A 21,066-nucleotide genomic window follows, 5' to 3' on the forward strand; every position below is an offset into this window, starting at 1 on the left:
TGGTCAGCGTCTGTTCACCATGTTAGGTGCGGCTGTCAAGACAACAACAACGACATTAAGACTGAGCCCAGTAAGGTCTTAATTATGGCGTACTGGAAAAATGATTGGAATTAATACCTCGAGCTGACGACTGCACTATTCTGTTTCCTTAGTATGCGGAGTGGTATCCAGCAGAAACGGCATTCAGGCTAATGGTGTAGTTGCTCCCGCCCCGTTAAAATGATGACAAATCTCTAGGAACGCTCCATATTCCGTCGCCATTAAGTGTCGGCGTAGGTCTAGATGTAATATTCCTAGTTAACACTGATTCGGCTCTGAACTTAAGCTCCCATAAGGAGCCTTTGTCAACCCTAGCATGGCCTCCCTGCATGCAAAGATAACCATGGAATCGTCAATGGTGACTACGCATCGGAATATGGATAACGACCTGGAAGTTGGGGCCCATACAACATGAATACGAATAAGACAAACAATTCAAAACAACAAACTAGGGAAGAGGCTGAAGTAACAGCAAAAGCGGCATCACAAGTGCACGAGTTAATACTCCCAACAGCTATTGCAGATGGCAATAATGGCTGCGGGGAAGTCCTTAAAAACCCCTTCCAAAGGAGCTCAAGGTTGGCGCACTCGCCACCAGACACGGGAAGGACCAGATCGGCGTCACCGTGTATGCAGCACTTCGGTTTCTTGAAAGCGATGACGGCTGAAGAAATCTACCAAGCAATTGGCGATAAAGTTAAGGAGCTAACGTATATGATGGAGCCTCCGAAGCGAAATATCAACCAACCAATGAGGGATTTGATCGCTAACATATCGGACCTCCATAAAAAGCTAGGCAGATCTGTTCTTACCCCGAGGAACCAGGCCCCAAGAGGAGCGAATGAAGCAATTTCTGCTATTCGAGACAAAGGTACCCAAACCTCACCCCTGATCAAGCGTACCACAGACTGCACGCCAAAGAGGGCAATAGATAACGCTGCAGCAAGCTCAGCGAAAAGAAGTAAAACGAACCGTGTCGAAGTCGTAAAGAATACGCCGGTTAAAACGAACGAACAAGAAAAAACAGGAAAGTGGGAGGTGGTTAAAGCTAAGAAGAATCAAAAGAGTTCTACGCAGAATACTCTCAAACGAGACGTTAAGGAAGTAGAAAATAACGACGCCAAAAGCAGTAGAAGACGGAGAAGACCACCACGTAAGGACGCTATCGTGGTCAAAAGCGCTGGTAATATCTCATATGCCGAAATTTTGAAGCGCGTTAAGACAGAACCAAGTCTTAAGGAGCTTAGTAACAACATACAAGGAGTCAAAAAAACCGCGAAAGGAGAGTTACTGCTTCTGCTGGAAAAAACATCCGACCCAAATACCTCGAAAGTCCATGAAGCTGTTAAGGCGGCTCTAGGAGAAAGTGTAGATGTCAGGGCACTTACGGAGCTGAGGCAGGTGGAAATTCGTGACCTCGATGAAATCACGACAAAGGAAGAAGTTCACGAGGCGGTAGCAAGACAATTCCAAGAGCTGGAGATACCTATCTCAGCCATTTTGGGTCTGCGAAAAGCTTACGGAGGAACACAAACGGCGACGCTAAAAGTAACACCGGAAATCGCTACCAAGCTGACGGAAGCTAATAAAATCCGCATAGGTCTCGTAATTTGCCGCATACGGGAGAAGATCGAGCCAAAAAGATGCTTTAAATGCATGGAATATGGGCATGTGGCAGTAAGCTGTAAAAGCTCAGCTGACCTTAGTAACACCTGCTTCAAATGTGGTAACAAGGATCACCAGGCCAAAAACTGCACACAAACAGCAAGCTGTATAATGTGCAAGAAGAAAAAGGAAAGCGATACGGCGCATGCGATGACCAGCAGTAAGTGCCCTCAATATCTGAGAGCTCTTAAAGAAATTCGGCAGAAATGAAGATCTTGCAACTAAATCTTAACCACTGTGAAAGCGCCCAGGACCTACTCGAGCAGACTATACGGGAACACAAAATAGATGTTGCTATACTTAGTGAGCCCTATAAACACAAAACAGGTAACGGCTGGGCCTCTGACACAACAGGCAAGTCAACGATTTGGAACTGTGGAGCAAATAGATCCCAACTGATGAGCGTGAATGCAGCCCGCGGTTTCGTACGTGCGCGCGTGGAAGGCACATACATTTACAGCTGCTATCTACCACCCAGCTTAACTCTGCTGGAAGCAACAGGCATCCTGGAGAACCTCGCCCAGGATGTAAAGGAGCATAGACCTGTCATCGTAGCCGGTGATTTCAACGCTTGGGCTGTTAACTGGGGATGCCCACGCACAAGCCCTAGAGGGCAAGCCCTGCTGGAAGCGTTTGCTATGCTAGATACAGCCTTGATGAACACAGGAAGCCAACAGACGTATCAAAAGGCAGGAACGGGGTCTATAATCGATCTTACCTTCGTGAGTTCTAGTCTTGTTCGCGACACGAAATGGTTCGTCAGCCAGCATTACACTCGGAGCGATCACCTCGCAATAATCTGTGAAATAAGGAAGCACGGCGAAGAAAGGTTCCCAAATAACTACGACACGCGGTACAAAGTTAAAACAATGGAGGCTGAGATTATTGAAATCATGCTGGCAGATGTAGCTCTCGGAGGGGATGCATCTGAGAAAACAACACAAACCATGAGACACCTAACAGAGGCATGCGACGCAGCCATGTCCAAAACGAGGCCCAATAAGCGCAACAGCGAACCTGTCTACTGGTGGACAGCAGACATTGGAGAACTGCGCAGCGAATGTTTAAGAGCAAGGCGAGTCTACCAACGATCTAGGGGTACGGACAGTTTTCAAGAAAACCAGCTCCAATATAAGCAAAAAAGGAAGGCCCTAAAAAGGGCAATCAAAAACAGTAAACGCCGGTGTTTCCTGCAGCTATGCGACGATGCCGATAATGACCCTTGGGGCCTCGGTTACAGGCTTGTTATGAAAAAACTCAAAGTCTTTAAGCCACTCGCAACAACATGCCCAGCTACACTGCGTAATGTAGTAGAAACTCTGTTCCCCGTCCAAGACACTATACGAGACCACGAATTGGTAGGATCCTGTGAAGGCGACCAAAATTTGCAGCTAACCAGCAAAGAAGAACTCCTGATGATCATAAAACGGATTAAAAACAATAAAGCTCCAGGACCGGATGGAATCCCCAACGAGGCCTTAAAAATTGCTATTCAAAGTCGTACCGACATTTTTGTAGATCTCTACAATACATGCCTAAAGGAAGGTACATTTCCAACCCAGTGGAAGTTGCAGAAACTGGTTTTAATACCAAAAGGATCCAAGCCTGCGGAAGATCCTACAGGCTACCGCCCCCTGTGCATGCTCGACACCGCAGGAAAAATCCTGGAACGACTGATTGCAGTCCGTCTGGAGGCTGCTATAGAGGATGTAGGCGGTCTATCACCCCGACAATTCGGATTCCGGAAAGCCCGTTCAACAACAGATGCTGTGTCTGCAGTCAAGACCATTGCGCAGAAGGCAATTGAAGGTACTCGATGGCTAAACGGTAGCAAGGAGTATTGCCTAATTGCGACACTAGACGTCAAGAACGCCTTCAATACGGCGAATTGGAGCAAAATTCTGATCGCCCTTGATAATTTCCACGTTCCAAGGTACATTCGCAGGATTGTCGCCAGTTACCTTTCCGACAGAACACTGCGCTATAAAACCGATGCTGGGGTAAAAGAGCACAAAATAACTGGCGGAGTTCCACAAGGCTCAGTCCTGGGACCCTTACTTTGGAACGTGATGTACGATGGAGTCTTGCGCCTCAGTCTGCCTCTAGGGTCGCAAATCATTGGATTTGCTGACGACATAGCTGTTGTGGTCGTGGCCAAAACACTCGGTCGAGCCGAAGAAACATGCAACCGGGCTATCGGCATGGTAAAGAGATGGTTATGTAACAGTGGTCTAACTCTTGCGGACCATAAAACTGAAGCTGTATTAATTAGCAGCAGGAAGATTGTGGAGTCAGCTAATATAATGGTGGGCGACCATAGTATAGAATCGAAGCCATTCATTAAGTACCTGGGCGTAATAATTGACCGTAGGCTCAATTTCAAAGAGCACTTGGTGTACGCGAGCAGCAGGGCGGCAGAAGCAGTAACTGCGCTAACACGACTAATGATGAATATTAGAGGCCCTAGGCAAAACAGCAGGAGACTTCTTAATACTGTGGTCTCATCGATTTTGCTGTACGCAGCTCCAGCATGGGCGGAAGCCACAAACTACAGCACGTATGTGAAGTGTATGAAATCGGTGTACCGATTGAGTGCCCTCAGAGTGTGCTGCGCGTTTCGCACGGTATCGGAAGACGCCATTATGGTTATAGCAGGTCTACTCCCAATCAACCTAATGGCAACAGAGTATGCTGAAATCTACAAAAAAAAAGCTACTTCAGAACGGGCAACAATACGCAGGATAGCAAGAGAGCGTAGCCAGCTTTCATGGCAGGAAAAATGGAGCTCGTCTCCCAACGGACGCTGGACGTACCGCTTGATTCCCATAATTTCCAAATGGATTAACCGTGAACATGGACAGTTAGATTACTACCTGACCCAAATACTGACAGGACATGGGTGCTTCAAATCCTACTTATACAGGTTTAAGCACGAAGACGACCCGTACTGTTCTCATTGTGCACCAACTGCAGAAGACGCAGAACATGTTTTGTTTGTCTGTCCGCGATTTGCGTTAGAAAGGGAGGAACTAAGCACTAGGGTGGGGAAGCCAATTACGGCTGATAACCTAGTCGATATTATGTTAGAGTCCGAAGAATATTGGTCCGCTGTATGTAATATGGCAAAAATAATAATCTCCAAACTGCGTCGCGCTGAACAACAGCGCAGATCTTCATGAAGAGGCAATAGGCCGCTCCCCCTTCCGTCAAGTACTACTTAACGGTTGTCCCGCGGGAGGGAAACGGAGCTGGGGTGGGTTTTTAGTGGGTGAGCCGAAAGGCAAGTCTCACACTTTTCGGCTTTCAATGCTTTGTGCCACCTCCATAACAAAAAAAAAAAAAAAAAAAATATGCAAAAGATAATTGTTTAAGTCTATGTTAGGCAGGAATTCGATCATTCGGGTATTTACTAAATATTTGAAGGTTAGGGTAGGCGGAATCGGTTGGCCTGTGAGGCACACTCAGGCTCATAGCCCATTGTGATGCCGCACGGGGAGCTTGTCCCTTTCTCTCCTGAAACCAGTGTGTGCTTTTCTAAAATTTTAGAATATCTCTGATTTCTGCAGAACTCATTAAAAAATTGTTTACCCAGAATAGTAAACCTGCGTCTGGATAGAGCAGGATAGTGGCACAGTAGGTGCGAGATTGTCTCTTCCTCGTCCTCATCTAGACAACTTCTACAGAAGTCATGTGTTTGCACACCCATCCTTTGGGCGTGTCTACCTATTAGACAGTGCCCCTTATGACTGAGATTAATGTGCAAAGACTGTGTTTATTTCGGCTTAGCAGAGATTCTATGCGTTTAACATTTAGATTCGGCCACAGTTGATGGGCAATTTCGCAGGTGGCTTCATTACGCCATCTCTCGTTTGCTTTGCTTAGAATTTCTTCAAGGATGTGTACCTTACATGTTTGTAAGGGTATCCCTATGTCAATGTCTATGTACTGATCGGTCAATTTGGTGCCGAGTCTCGCTAGCTGATCGGCTCTACAGTTACCCTCAGTGTCGCAATGATCAGGAACCCTTGTTACCTTTAAGTGAAATGACTCAGCCATCTCGTTAAGAGATGGCTCCTTGAGGTTGTCGACTTTTTTGTGAGGGACTCTATCGCCGCTTGGCTATCAGTGAAAATGTAGATATCATTTTCGGATATCGCATCACACTTTATCAGTGTCGCGGCTTTTAGTATTGCCATCAGTTCAGCCGGAAAGACACGCCAGTAGTCGGGCAGCCGAAAGCTGAAGGGGATCTCCAGATGTTCGAAGTATACACCTCCGCCCACCCTTTTTTTTTGTGGAGGAGGGGAAGCATCAAAAGCCTATGGCCGAAGCCGTGGTGTGGGACTTCAACCCAACTAAACCCCCCTCATGTTCTACGGTATGTCGTCCTGGAACTTCACCGTTCAGTAGTACGTCAGGAGGCCGTTGAGAGTATGCTATTACTCAACAGTCTGTTATTGTCATTCTGTACTGTACATTGTGTTAAGGAGCTCTTTCTAGGGACCTTCGTGAATATTCCGCGCATTGAAGGTTCTTCATGATATTTGCGGCCACTACACATGTAATTTTCCAGTTTTCTTCGTTTTCGCACACATGGGGGATAAGATTTGTCTCACTTGAGGATACCGTCATACATGGCATTCCAAAATGTTGGGTCAAGCACCGAGCCTTGCGGAACACCGCCAGTTACTTTATATGTGCCTATACTGTTATCAGTGTCATAAAGCAAGAGCCCCAAAGTAGGTTGATATGCTTTTTTGCAGGTATATCGGTACCGCGAATCCTCTCAGTGCACTCATAATCTGGGGCCAGCTTGCGGAGTTGAACGCATTTTTTATGTCTAAGGTAACAGCAGCGTAGTATTTCTTCGCGCCACCTTTCGATTTCCTGCCGCTAGTGACTTGACGAGCAATACTCATTACAGCTTGTATTGCATCCATGGTTGAACAGCCTCTTCTGAAGCCGTACTTTTTTCGGGAAAGCCTTGTTGAAGGTCTTGCATTCTGTAACATATGATGCGTTCTAGTATTTTGCAGAGTGTATCTAGCATACACAGTGGACAATATGACGATGGATGGTCCGGCGGTTTGAGTAGCACACTTTCTTCCACACTTTTGGAAAAACTCTTTCGTTGAGACATGTGTTGTACAATTTAGCAAAAATCACGTGTGTTGATTTAATTGCTGCTTTCACAGCTACATTTGGCACGCCATCCAAGCCCGGAGCTTTGTTATCAGTAATGTGCTGTACTGTGGAAAGCACTTCTTGTTTGGTGACTTCTGGGATTTCAAACGCTATCACTCGTTGTGTCTGTCGTGGATTTGACTCCACCTGATATGGAAATAATGTGGAAACCACTACTCGCAATAGGGCTGGGCACATTGGCTGTGGTCCTCTTGGACTCTTAATGGTTCTCATTACAACCTTACATTCCATTCCCCAGGGGTCGTGGTTCACGCTGTCGCAAGGCTCTTTAAAACAGCGATTTTTGCTAGCCTGTATAGCTTTTTTAAGCGCAGCTTTACAGGTTTTATGTTGTGCTAATAATGCGTCGACGGCTGATGTTCCGCGTGCTCGATTCAGCTTTCTGCGCACCCGATTGCAGTCTCCTCTTGTTTTTGCGATGTGACTATTCCACCAATATACTGCTTTTCTGTGTGGCCTTCCCGATAACCTAGGCTTGGTCGCGTCGCAGGACTTGCTGAGAAAGTTGTTTATGACCGCCGTCATGCCTTCTGCTTTCATTTCCTCAACGCTATCTGGAATTAAGCAACCGTTCCAGCACATGTTGAAAACTTCGGAATCAAACGATTGTTTCTTCCACCCTTTTTGCTGTGCTCTTTGAAAGTGAAAATCACTCTTTTTTACACCCATTGGCATATCGATGATTATTGCCTTATGATCGCTGTACGTATAGATGGAGCTTACAGTCCATGTTGCGTTGCGCGCTGTAGCACTATGGGCAAAGGCAAGGTCCACTATTGAGCATCCTCTTTCGGTTTGAAAAGTGAGTTTACCAGGCACATTGAGGAATTCCAAGTCAAATGGTGTCAGGCTTTCCAAAAGCACTCTGCCACATCTGCTCGTACGCGTACTTCCCCAAGTAGTACACCAGGCATTGAAATCGCCAGCTATAAGTATTGGATGCTGGCCACGTGCCTTAAATGCCAAGGCTGTCAGCATTCGTTCATATTCTTCTGCGGTGAGGCTGTGATTGAGATTAAGCTGTAAACCCTCATTGGAGGGCTTCTCTTCGCGCCTTTTTAGCTAACGGACATTTGTAGCTGCCAGCTGCATGGTTCCCCTTGCACAGTGCACATTGTTCAGGATTTTTGCACGTAAGTGCCTTATGGCCTTCGTGACCACATTTTGTACTGAGTCCCAGTCTGTCTATTTGGTCCTCGCAATTTTGAGCGACATGATCGTATCCCCAGTACTTGAAGCAACACTTAGGAGAATCGACCTTCCGTACCCGACATGACACCCATACAATTCGCACACGTTGAACCTCTAACACCTTTTTCGCATCCCCGGCTGGGACGACGCTGAAGGCCGTCTGTGTAGCGTTGTACACCGTTCTTAGGCTTCTTACTGCCACTGTATCTGGACGTTTAATATTGCATTGGGCATGAAGCGCGTCACACAATTCTTCCGCAGTGGTTACCTCATCCAGGTCTCTGCACTGTACTGTTACAGTGTGAGTTGTAACCGTCACTTTTGCTGCGGTTTTCAGAATATCTTCAATCGCTGCTTGTTATTCTGATGTTTTTCCGTACGGTGCCTCTTTAAGCCCTATGATCAATTCCTGTTTAGCTGTTCTGCGGACTGCTTTTACATCTTCTCCGAGAGTCTTAGAGAGTCCGATGTTTTTACCTTAGGCAGAATGTCAGCATACGTAGAATTTTCAGACTTGGATATGATTATAGTATCAGACCTTGTCCTCACCGATTTAGGCGGCTTCTTTTCTTTTCTTTTCTTGATTCGACAGCTGGCATTTTGGTCTTTAATTGGTGCCTGTACTGGTTTTGCCTGATGAATAGCTGCCGTTGCACACTTTTTTTTTGCCGCAAGCGATAGTGCGTTCACGACCAAGTTGCCAGTTCCTTGCGTGCTAGGACTGTTTCTTGTTCTCGTCCTTTTAACCGATTGTGTAATGATACCGGAACATTATTTTCTAATAGTGCTAACGTTTGAGGTTTTTGGAGTATTCTTTTTTGGAGTTGTCTGTTGTTTCTCACACTCTTCCATCGCCATAATGGCTTCAGTGTGCCTCTTTTTTATAAGTGAACCGGTCCTTTTTATTTCATGTTGCATATTGTGACGGCCTTTGTAGTACTCCAGGAGAGAGTCAATAGCTTCTCCTAGACTCATCATTTTTACTTGTAGTGCCTAAGTCCCATGGTTATCTATGAATTCAGAGGGGCCATGCGATGGTCGACACTGCCCTTTATGGGGTACAGTGTTCAAAGCCAGAGTTCAGACCGGAACTAATGGGGAGTCATCTCAAACCAACCTACGTGGCCACCAAAGGTGGCAACAGGCATTGAACGTATCGTGAGACTTGCCAAGTTTTAGTAGGACAGAGAGGCAGCGAACCCTTCTGTGAGTCGTTTCACTTGGATTCCACTCCACTTACTAAGATCACAGAGATTCAATACCCCAGTCCAATCGCAATCTGCTTCAACTCCAGTGTGCCGTAATCAGGATCTTACTGGAATCAATCCTGATGGCTCGCAAAGCCACTCCACATCATTAAAAAGACAGCCGCTCCTACCATGGAGAACAGACGCTGACCAGGTAGCCGCCCACCATGAGTCAGTCGTTCCTGGATTTTTCTATTATTCACCATGCTCGTGCACGGTGATGGGGACACTTTTTTTCTTTTCTTTTTATAGAAGGCGGCGTCGAATGGCCTTTAACGCAGAAACCTCATCGAGATAGCATTTTATGCGCGCGTTCACTTATGCGGCGCTCTCCGTTTTTGACGCTTAATGTAGGAACAAACGTTGAGGGGTTCTGATCCTCGTGGTACTGAGATTAAGTCTTCGATCAGACCTTGCACCCGAAGACACTATCAGTTGAGCTCCCCTACTCAGGGACTGGTCACCCTAGATTTTAGTCGCCTTTTACGACAGGCATACCTTACCTCGGCCAAATTCTATCCCCTGACCCGTTGGAGCCAGCTCCGCCCATCCTGCCCTCGAGCTTTGAGGCATCAATGTATACAGGGATGGACTTGCGCTGTCTTACATCGTCCCGATCCCACTCTTCCCTTGAGGGTAGGAGAGTCGTAAAAGCTGTAATGGTAAGTATAGGCGGGAGTGCATAGGCCGGGAAGCCCCAAAGTGACAGCCAGGATTTTATCGTGAACATAATCCTTGTTTGAGTGTTCAGCCTTATTGTCGCACTGCGCGACTTATATATTGCCTGCAGATCTACTGGAAGGAAGTTAAATTTCGTATATAATGCTTTCGGTGGTGTCGTTGGCATCGTACTGGTTATCAGAACAGATGCTAATCTTTGAGCATTGTCAAGTTTTTTGATGTTCACACCCCTCTCAAGGACATTCCACCATATTGCAATACCATAGTAGAGAATTGGCCTAATCACTGCTGTGTAGAGCCAATTTATCAGTCTGGGTTCCAATCCCCATTTCTTACCAATAAGCCTTCTGCAGGAGTACAACACGGTTATAGCTTTGCGTGCTCTGTCTGCGACTGTGAGCCCCCAATTGAGCTTCCTATCCTAAATATTTTGCCCTTTTTGTTACTCTAAGTGGTTTCCCTCCGAGGAATATTTATTGAAGAGCAGGGGTTTTATGTTTCCTACTAAACAGTATCATATCCGTTTTTTCCGGATTTACTTCTAGTCCTCGACTTTTACACCAAAGTGATAATCTGTTGAGATATCTTTGTTGGAGATCACATAATGTGGGAAGGTCTTTCCCCAAGATTGCTACTACAATATCATCCGCATATGATATTATTTTACTTCCCATTTTTTCAAGTTCTTGTAGAAGATTATTGACAGTTAAGTTCCACAGAAGTGGAGAAATTACCTCACCGTGGGGTGTACCCCTGATCGAAGATTTCTTAATGGATGTGTCATCCAAATTTGGATGATTCCATCTGGCCCCAGTGATTTGTAAGGCTTGGCCAATGACAAATTTTATGTTATCCTCCGTTATAAAATCTATTGGGGGATTCTCGCAGTGAACTATAGGATGGGTTCTACTGTCCTCGTTGCAGAGACAACCTGGGAAGTGTGTCTACATTAGTAATTGTAGTGTTTCTTCACTCCTGGTTGTCCACTGGCCATTCTCTTTTATGAGGTAGTTAAGGTTGCTGGGACTTGTTGATACTACTTTTCGGAGTCTATTGGTCTCCGAAACACTTCCTATCTTTTGACAGAAATCTGTCCAAGGCGCTGTTTTTATGGCATACTTAAATCTACGTTCTCGTCGCTTCGTTATACATACATAGTTCTGCATTCCCTTTTAAGATTTGCTATATCAGTGGACCACCATGGAGGTTTCGGTTTCCCTCTTCTCGTTGTCTGAGGACATGCTGCTTTCGCAGCTTGTTGAAATGCTGAAGTCAGCTCATAATCCACTGAGTGAGCTGTAACTCGGAGTTAATTCGGTATGTCGCTGCAGGGAGATTGCTAGATAATGTGGTTTCAAACATCCTCCAGTTTGTGCGTCTGCGGTTTGTAACCGGCTTACACTGCTTAGTTGGCAATAAAATACTGTACATTAAGTACCTGTGATCTGAGAAGGAGTTGTCTGTAGACACTCTTCAGTCTTTTGAAATTTGCATCCCTCATTCATTGACACACGTGATATCTAGAACTTCACTTCTCGTAGTTGTTACAAAAGTAGGGGTATTACCTATGTTACTGATATAGGTAGATGGGTAGGTTTGGCAGCCGCATCGCACATAGAGACAACGATGCCACTTAGACCACGGAATGGGTCCGTTGTGAGCCGCGGGGGCTGGGCTACATTTCCCTCTCCATATTGAACCATCCTGAGCTTTTGACAAAGCGTAAAAGGTTGTTGATAGCTAAAGTGTATAGATTTAAGTTTTATAATACTCTTGGATAGACGTAAATTTAGCCTTGGCCATGTTTGCCTAGCAATTTCTCAGATGTTAGCGCTAACCCATCTCTGATTTGCAGAATTGATTAGTGCGTCCTTAATGAGAAGCTTACAAGTTGCGAGAGGTATCTCCATAAAATTACTTATGTCTGGCATACAGGTACCTTCTTTTGCAAGTTGGTCTGCCCTACAGTTCCCTGGTATATCTCTGTGGCCTGGGACCCAGCATAAGATTATACGATATTGCTTGGCCATCTCATTCAGAGATTGGCGACAACGTAAGACACTCCTTGATGTTGTTTGGAATGCATCCAGGGCTCGTACGGCAGCTTGGCTGTCTGATAGAATGCAGATATCCGTTGATGATATTCTGTTTATCTTTAGCCTTTTTAAGGCTTCATGAATAGCGTTTATTTCCGCTTGGAAAACGCTACAGTGATCCGGTAGTTTAAAGGATTCACTAATAGAAAGCTCTTCGCAAAATAACTCTGATCCTACACCGGTGTCCATTTTGGATCCGTCCGTGTAGATCTTAACGGGTGTGTTGGGTGTTAGATCTTCTTCAAGCCATTCCAGTCTAGAAGGGATTTTCATTAGGAAACTCCTTTCGAAGCAAAGAATGGGAGGATGATAATCGCAGTCACTGGGTATATCCGTGTAGGAGTCTAAAATGGTTGAATGTCCATGTCACACGCAATTCTCCATTGGGAGCTAGCTTTGAGCCTTAAAACGGAGCAGGCCGCTGAGTATTTGCAGAAGAGATCTAGGGGTGGCAGATGTAGCATGATGTCCAAAGCCATGGATGGCGTGGTTTTCATGCGGCCACATATTGCTAGTTCCGCTGATCTCTGCACCTTATTCAATAAATTAGAATAGGTTTTTTTTCTGCATAGCACACCACCAGACAACATTTCCTTATAGAAGAATGGGTCTGACGACAGCAGTGTAGAGCCAATGAGCAACCTTAGGTTTAATTCCCCAGGTCTTACGTAAAGCTCTCTTACAGGCATAAAAAGCTAGGTTCGCTTTCCTGACTTTTTCTAAGATGTTTGACTTCCAAGTCAGTTTCCTATCTATGTTTAGTCCCAAGTACTTGGTTTCTTCCGAAATCACAAGAGCTTCCCCTTTGAGCATAATTGGGCTCAGCTGAGGGATTCTGTGTTTCCTAGTGAACAATATGAGTTGTGTTTTGTCTGGGTTGACTCCTAGACCACACTTTCCTGCCCACCTAGAAAGTATATCTAGAGCATTCTGTATTAGGTCTCTTAATGCAGATACAAATTTATTATTATTATTATAGAGTTACTCCATCTCGGTAGGGTTCGCAACTACCGGAGATAACATGTGTCCCGGATATCGGTATCAAGGGACAATGCTCTGTTGTTTTGTGTTAAGAGTGTTGCAAGAGTGTGCAATTTTAATAGATCTGGTTTAGAAAGGACCTTACTATATTACAAGTTTTCAGTATAACAGCTTTTTGTATTTGTGCGTGTGTTTTTTCGTTTATATTTATTGATTTTAGGTTTTGTATGAAGGTGTTGTGTAATATTCCTGTTGCTGAAATAATAAATGGTACTATTTTCACTTCATTTTGTTTCCATATGTTTTTGATTTCTTGCGCAAGCTCTATGTATTTTTCAATTTTTTCTGTATATTTGCTGTGTATATTAACGTCATTAGGGACACTTATTTCTATGAACTGTGTGGTTTTTTCTTTCTTATCTATTATTGTTATATCTGGTCTATTGCATATTATTGTCTTGTCAGTGTATATGGTTCTGTCCCAGTATAGTTTAAAGTCTTCGTTTTCTAGTATGGTTTCAGGTGTATATTCATAATATGGTGATGTGTCATTGGTTAAGTTGAGAAATGTGGCTATTTCCTTGTGGATGATTTTGGCTACTGTATTGTGTCTTTGTGTGTATTTTGTCCCAGCGAGCATTGGGCATCCCGCTGTTATGTGGTCTATAGTTTCTGTGTATATGTTACATTTACGGCATCTGTCGGATGTGATGGTTGAATCTTTTATTATGTATTTTCTGTAGTTTCTTGTGGCTATGATTTGGTCTTGTATTCCAATGATGAATCCTTCTGTTTCTGCTTGTAGATCTCCTTTTCTTAGCCACGTATATGTGTTTTGCTGATCTATGTTGGCATTGTTAACTATATGTGGATGTTTTCCGTGTATTTGTTTTTGTTTCCATGCTGCTATGGTTTCCTCTATTGTATGTTTTGGTAGAGTAAGGCTTTGGTTGTTGAGGTTAAGGGGCGTTAGTTCTTTGTCTGCTAGTACTATTGCTTTATGAAGGGATGTGTCTTGGTTGTAGAAGTATGTTCTTAAGTTATTTATTTGGTTGTTGTACAGCTGATGGATATCAATAAGTCCTCTTCCTCCATTTTTTCTGGGTATTGTTATACGCTCTTTACATGAATGTGGGTGATGTTTATTATGTTTTGTTAATTTCGTTCTTGTGGCTATCTTTAGATTTTCGATATCTGTATTACTCCACTTGATTACTCCAAAAGAGTATGTTAACAACGGTATCGCATATGTGTTCATGGCATTAAAAAGGTTTTTCGAGTTCAAGTAGCTTTTCAGGATCTTATTTATACGCGCTAGATACGCAGCGGTTAATTCTTTTTTAGTTGTTGTATGGTCTATTTTTATATTTTGTTTAAAACCTAGGTATTTATAAAACTCATTCTCTTCCATATTTAGGAGAGTTTCATTATTTAGTGTTTCTATTGTGTTTCTGTCCGTCCATTGTCCGCGTTCTATATGTTGGGTTTTGCATTTATCTATTCCAAATTCCATTTTTATGTCTATAGTAAATTTCTCGGTTATTTTTATTAATCTTTGTAGTTCTTGTTGGTTTTTCGCATATAGTTTTATATCGTCCATGTATAGTAGGTGATTTATTTTGTTTTTGACTTTTTATATCAAATCCATATTTTGTTTTATTCAGTATGTTTGAGAGTGGATTCAGACATATGCAAAACCAGAGCGCACTTAGTGCATCTCCTTGAAATATTCCGGTTTTTATTTTAATTGCATCTGTTGTTATATTTATGGATGGGGTTTGTAAAAGTATTTTTGTTGTCCAATTTTCCATATTTATTTTAAGGAATTGTATATATTTTGGGTGTATTTTATATATTTTTAGAACTTGTAACAGCCAGCTATGTGGAATTTTGTCGAACGCTTTTTTGTAGTCAATATAACATGTACATTGTGTAAAATAAGTACCCGGAATTTAAAAAAAAAAACACATTTTTTCATATTATTCATCATTATTTGTTGGATCGCCTTCAAAATAGGCTCCTTTTGAGCCGATACAAATATTCCAACGAACAACCCAGTCATCCATGGCCCGCTGGTAGGCCGGCGCCGGGATGGCCTTCAGCTCCTCTAGCGAATTTTTTTTAATGTCTTCAATCGACTCAAAACGCCTTCCCCGAAGTGGCAATTTTAGTTTTGGGAAGAGAAAAAAGTCACAGGGTGCGAGATCTGGCGAATACGGTGGCTGTTCGATAGTATTTATTAAGTTTTTGGTCTTGTATTCGCGTACAATCAAGGCTCGGTGCGATGGCGCGCTGTCGTCGTGCAGAATCCACGAATTGTCCTTCCACAATTCGGGCCGTTTACGGCGAATGGCTTCACGTAAACGCCTTAAAACGGATAAATAATATTCCTTATTAACCGTTTGGCCCTCTGGAAGGAACTCAGAGTGCACCACGCCTTGGTAATCAAAGAAAACCGTGAGCATAACCTTCACTTTTGACCGGCTTTGGCGTGGTTTTTTTGGATACGGCTCGTTCTCGACGATTGCTGACTGGTTTGCATATCGTACTCGTAGACCCATGTCTCATCACCAGTTATTATGCGTTTCATGAACGTAGGGTCCGTATTAGCTCGGGAAACCATGTCTTCAGAGACCTCCTTCCGATGCTCTTTTTGCAAAAATCCATAGTAAAATTCGCCAAGTAAACAAAAGATCAACTCACTTTGACTGCAGAATAAAACACACTAAGTAATAGATCCCGTTCTAATAAGGCTTGTGCATTCAAGGACATGTGTACCAACATGAAAAAACCAAATTTGAAGTGTCAGGTATTCCCGGGAGAGTTTAAATTATAAATTCCGGGTACTTATTTTACACAATGTATGTAGATTTCGTTGTTCTTTAATGGCTTGTTGTGTGATTGTTTGGTCTATTATTATTTGTTCTTTACAGCCTTGACTTTGTTTTCTACATCCTTTTTGTTCATTTGTTAAAATGTTATTGTCTATTAGGTGCGTGTATATTTTTTGGGACATTAATGATGTGATAATTTTGTAAAGAGTGGGTAAGCATGTGATTGGTCTGTAATTTGCTGGATTATTGGTTTGATCATTCTTTGGTTTAATAAATGTTATGCCTTGAGTAAGAAAAGCTGGTAGAGTGTTTGATTGGTTTATTGTATCGTTTATTAATTTTAATAGTCTATTGTGTGTCGATGTTATTGTTTTGTACCAATAGTTGTGGATGTGGTCTATTCCGGGATACTTCCAATTGTGTGTATTTTTGATAGTTCTTGTAAGTTCTGGTAGGGTTATTGTGATGTTTTCTTGTGTTGGGATAGTACTGCGTGTTTCTTCTTCTTGTTTTATCCATGTGTTATTGTTATTATGTTCTTCGTATTTGGACCATATATCTTGCCAGTATGTTTGTATTTGCTGTTTTGTTGGAGGACTTATGTTTAATTGATGACTGTTTTCTGTTAGAGTTTTATAAAAGGTTTTTTTGTTGTACTTAAATATTCTATTTTGTTTCTTCCGTTCGTTTGATTCTTTATATTTACGTAGCCTGTATGCGTATACTTTTAATTTTTGTTTCAGCGTATCCAGCGTGATTGGGAGGGATTCGCTCTTCCCTGTCAACCGCTTCAAGTGTTTGGTGACTTTCTTCGATGTATTTCCTCTATTGTGTTGTGTGATTATTGCTATGTCTTTTCTTAATTTATTGATTTTTGTATTTAAGCGAGTTTGCCATTTTGGGGCTCGTTTTCTGGTTATTGTGTGTTTATTGTTGGATATTGTTTGTTGATTTAGTTATATTACTGTTGTTGCGACTGTGTATATCAATGTTTGGTATTCTTCCAGGTTCTGTGTTTCTTCTAAATATGTTTGGTTGTCCGTTAGATATCGATTTATATAACATATATATGTGTTCGTATGTTCTTTAAAAATTAATTTTGGAAGTGAAGGTCTGGTTGTTGGGTCCGTATTTTTCCATTTTATTGTGTTTGTCATTAGTTTGTTTTCTATTTCTTCTACTGTGTGGTGTGTGTTTGGGAGCGGGATAGTACACTGTGTGGGACCGGCCATTGATGTGTTGTTATTATTATATGTTACTTCGATTGCTCCGTGTTGCTCTGTTGATATTGCATGTGTTTGTGTTGGTTGTGTGTTTAGGTGTGTTGTTGCCTGTGGTTCATCTAATAGAGACTGAGTTTGTGTTGATGGTGGCTTAAAGTGTGCTACTACTATTTGTTTGATGTTTTAAATTTCAATATCTGATAAACGCTTGTTTACAATAATGGTCCTTTTCTGATCTACTAGTCTCTGTGAGGTGATTACGTCTTCAAATTGTGGGTATATTTGAAGAAATAAGTTCCGCATTTCGTCTTTGTACCCTATTTTATTGGATTCCATTTTTGTTGCTTGATAGTAGCATCGCATAACTGTGGTGTTCATTTCTGTTGTCCATGCTAAGCGCTGCCGGGGCTTTCCAGCTTTTGTGGTTGCAGGTTGGCCATGCAAAACACTTTGTGCTGGTTGATTTTGGGTTATCCGGTTGTCTTCTTGATCGGGCTGTTGGTTCCCGCACCGATCCCGATCATTGCGGTGCTCGTCCCAGGCTTGTGTTCTTCTTCTTGGAACTATTTTCACGTCTAGTGGGTAGTTGACCCATCAAGACGGTTGACTATGGTACCGTGGGGGCGTCGCTCCCCATTACATCTCTTTCGATCTACTCCTTGCGGCTAAAATTGGTTTACAGTTTTCCTTCTGGGTTCACAGTATCCTTCAGACATACATTTTACTAGCCTGCATGTTTGGCATTCAGACGGTAGGTTTGTTGTTCTCTCGTCCGGACTAGGGACCGCGGGGTTGTCACACCCGTCACACCTCTTTGGGTATGCCCTGCGGGGTTATTATTATTATTATTATTATTATTATTATTATTATTATTATTTATTAACAGAAGCTTATTTACAACTGCGTTCCCTAAAAACGGTGAGAGGACTCTACACCGCAAGGTGTACTCTACTTACCAATCTCCTGAGCACCGATTCTCCTAGTTCCGCTTCAATGATTCTGCTATTTAGCATTTTGCCAATGAAGCCTACCAAGCCCGTTTCTACCCTAAGATCCGTGAGTGCTGCAGTAATTGCCCCCCCTTCAACATTGTTAAAGACCCCTTCAATATCAAGGAAAGCGGCTAAAGTAAATTCTTGTTTGTGCAGTGAACTCTCTGCCGTGTAAATAAGTCTATGTAGAGCTGTCTCTACCGATTTCCCTTTCGTGTAGGCATGTTGTGACGTAGAGATAAGATTTCTATCTATAGTTAGGCTTAAGTGAAATTCTATCAACCTCTCCAAAGTTTTCAATAGGAAGGAGGAAAGAGATATCGGTCTTAAGTATTTTGGATGGGTATGTGAGTTCCTACCAGCTTTTGGAATGACAACAATTTTGACTTGTCTCCACTTAAGAGGTATATGACCGTAAAGAAAGCAACCTTTGAAGATTGCTAGTAGACCGTGTGCTAGATATCCGGCGTCCTTTTGCAGTTCCACCGGGTAAATACTATCTGGGCCCGGTGATTTAAAAGATTTGAAACTTTCAATCGCCCATAAGAGCCGATCCCCAGATATAGCATCTATTCGGACTTCACGACAGTGTACTGTATCTTCCATGTCATGCCCAGTAATGTCTGAGCAACCTGGAAAATGAGTGTCGAGTAAAAGTTCTAGAGATTCTTTACTGGTTGTAGTGAAAGTACCATCACTTTTCTGTAGCAGTTCCCAATTTTGAGGGCTTCCCGCCAAAAAATTTAAGAAGACTGAAGGCCTCAGTTGCCCCCTCAACCTCTTCACAAAAGGATTTCCAAGAATGCCTTTGGGCATTTTTGATTTCCTTCTTGTAGATTCTCAGAGCATCTTTATAGCCTTTCCAATCTTCATCGAGACGTGTTTTCCTTGCCTCATTAAAAGCGATTCTGCTTGTTTTTTAAAGCTTGCTTAGTTCAACCGTCCACCACTTAGGCTTGGGTTTACCCCTCAGTCTTCTTATGGGACAGGCTTCCACCAAGGCAGCATTCATGTTGTAGGTAATCTTGTCAACCAAATTTTCTAGTCCTTCTATTCTTTGTGGTACCAGAGATGGACATGTTCCTAGGGTAACCCCGATACAATCTACATACGTTTCCCAGTCTGTTTTCCTAATATTTCTACCAGGCTTAGGTTTCGGTACATTTTTACTAATCTCAAACGAGATATATCTATGATCAGAGAAAGAATGTTCTTCCAAAACTTTCCAGTTCCTAATTCTGTTAATAACGCAGTCAAAAGCAAAAGTAGCGTCTAACACTTCCTGTCTATTACGAATGACAAAAGTAGGTTTATTACCTTTATTGCAAATCTGTAGTTTAGTACCTATCAGATAGTCAAAGAGACACTCACCTCTAGCGTTAGTATCAGTGCTGCCCCATATCTCGTGATGCGCATTTACATCCGCACCAATGATTAGCTTTGCGCCAAGCTTCTGCGCCTGCGCTACCAGATCTTTGAATATTGATCTCGGTAGCTCCTCGTGGTCATGTGCGAGGTAACAGGAAGATAGCCACATCCGTTCATTTCCCGACTCCAGGCTAATGGTCAATTGATCGGTGTCGCTGTAATTAGAGAGCATAAAAGCATTTATCCCTTTTCTTATTAGTACGCACGCTCTAGGGTTACATTTGTTGTGAGCATACATCAGTTTATATTTTTGAGTCCTTAGTCCGCACACAAGTCCATGTGATACCCATGGTTCTTGAATCAGGACAATATGATGTCCACCTTTGGCCAGGTGGATTATGAGGTTGGCGGACGCAACCTTTGAGTGGTGAAGGTTAATCTGAAGAACCCGTAACATCATGGTTACTGGGCTTCCTCTCCACCACCGTTTTGTTGGGCTCATCTGAATCTGACGCCAGTAGCTCTTCCTCATCAGTGAGAGTAGTATCAAGTACTCTATCTAACAAGGAAGAGATACTGCCGTCAGCAGATGCCTTCCGTAGCGCTGTAGCAGTGTTAGGACCGGAGCCAGATTCCGCCGTGGGGCCTATCTCAGCTCCAACCGGGTCCTTTAAGTTAGGCGCCTTGTCCTTATTGTAGACCCTCAGAGTTATGGACGAAAACCCATAGCTTACTACACCGTCAGATCGCGCCAGTGCGTCCACCGAGTCCTTGCAGACTACGAAAGTAGCGCTTCGGTACTCGCCCTTGGGATCGTCCAGCTTTGTGACCTTCCAAGACGATGTAGGAAGCTCTGGATTGCATACCCGAAGCATTTCAAGGATTCGTTGAGGGTCTGATGGCTCCGCTGGTAACCAGGCCCTAGCTCTTGGTAAACTAGGGATGTCATCCCTTGAAATTACCTCGAGTTTAGACCCAGGCCATACTTCGCCAATCCTTGAGATGGCTATTTTGTATAGATCAGTGGATCTCTGATCGGCACAGGCGATTAGCTTCACATGACTCTGATGCCATCCACTATCGCGACAGAAAGGAGCTGGACCAGGATTCTCCTTCAGAATTTGGAAGAAGACGCTTGAGAGCCTGGCTTCCACTTTCTTCCAATTGTCAGGCGAAATAGTGCCGTCAGGGTTGCTTTTATCAACCACCGCCCATATCTGTTGGCCTTTGACAGCTTCGCTGTACGTAGCTGGAGAAGTCTTGTTGATTCGGGGCTTCTTCAACGTGCTGGGGTTGCTGGGTGGGTCGTCCGACAACTGACGTTTTGGGTTCGGTTCAGAACCCCGAGGGGACTCCTCCGTTACCCTTGTCGCCCAGCTAAATGAGTGCTTCTGTTTAACAGACCACTCCCCCTCTGGAATCGTTTTCAGGCGCTCCAGTAGCCTGAAGGCAGCACGTCTCTCCTTGTAACCATGCCGTGCAGGCTCTGCTACTGCGGAGGTATCAGTGTCAGACTCAGCTTTGCCACCTTTACCAGGGCTAGT

At 43.4% G+C, this 21,066-nt stretch overlaps 2 protein-coding genes across 5 annotated transcripts in view; both read left to right on the plus strand.

Moving 5' to 3' along the window:
* Nucleotides 1–21,066, plus strand: part of LOC128869321 (probable serine/threonine-protein kinase mps1) — a 236,573-nt gene that overhangs the window by 112,369 nt on the left and 103,138 nt on the right. The window lies entirely within an intron of this gene.
* Nucleotides 451–1,914, plus strand: LOC128870235 (uncharacterized). Its single transcript, XM_054112836.1, has one exon. It carries the CDS (start codon nt 451–453, stop codon nt 1,912–1,914), a length of 1,464 nt encoding a protein of 487 aa, XP_053968811.1.

This window comes from Anastrepha ludens, chromosome X (genome assembly GCF_028408465.1).
Source record: "Anastrepha ludens isolate Willacy chromosome X, idAnaLude1.1, whole genome shotgun sequence".
In the NCBI taxonomy this organism is placed as follows: Eukaryota; Metazoa; Arthropoda; class Insecta; order Diptera; family Tephritidae; genus Anastrepha; species Anastrepha ludens.

Coding starts and splice junctions, on each gene's coding strand:
- LOC128870235 (XM_054112836.1), top strand. CDS start 451: ATGAATACGAATAAGACAAACAATTCAAAACAACAAACTAGGGAAGAG.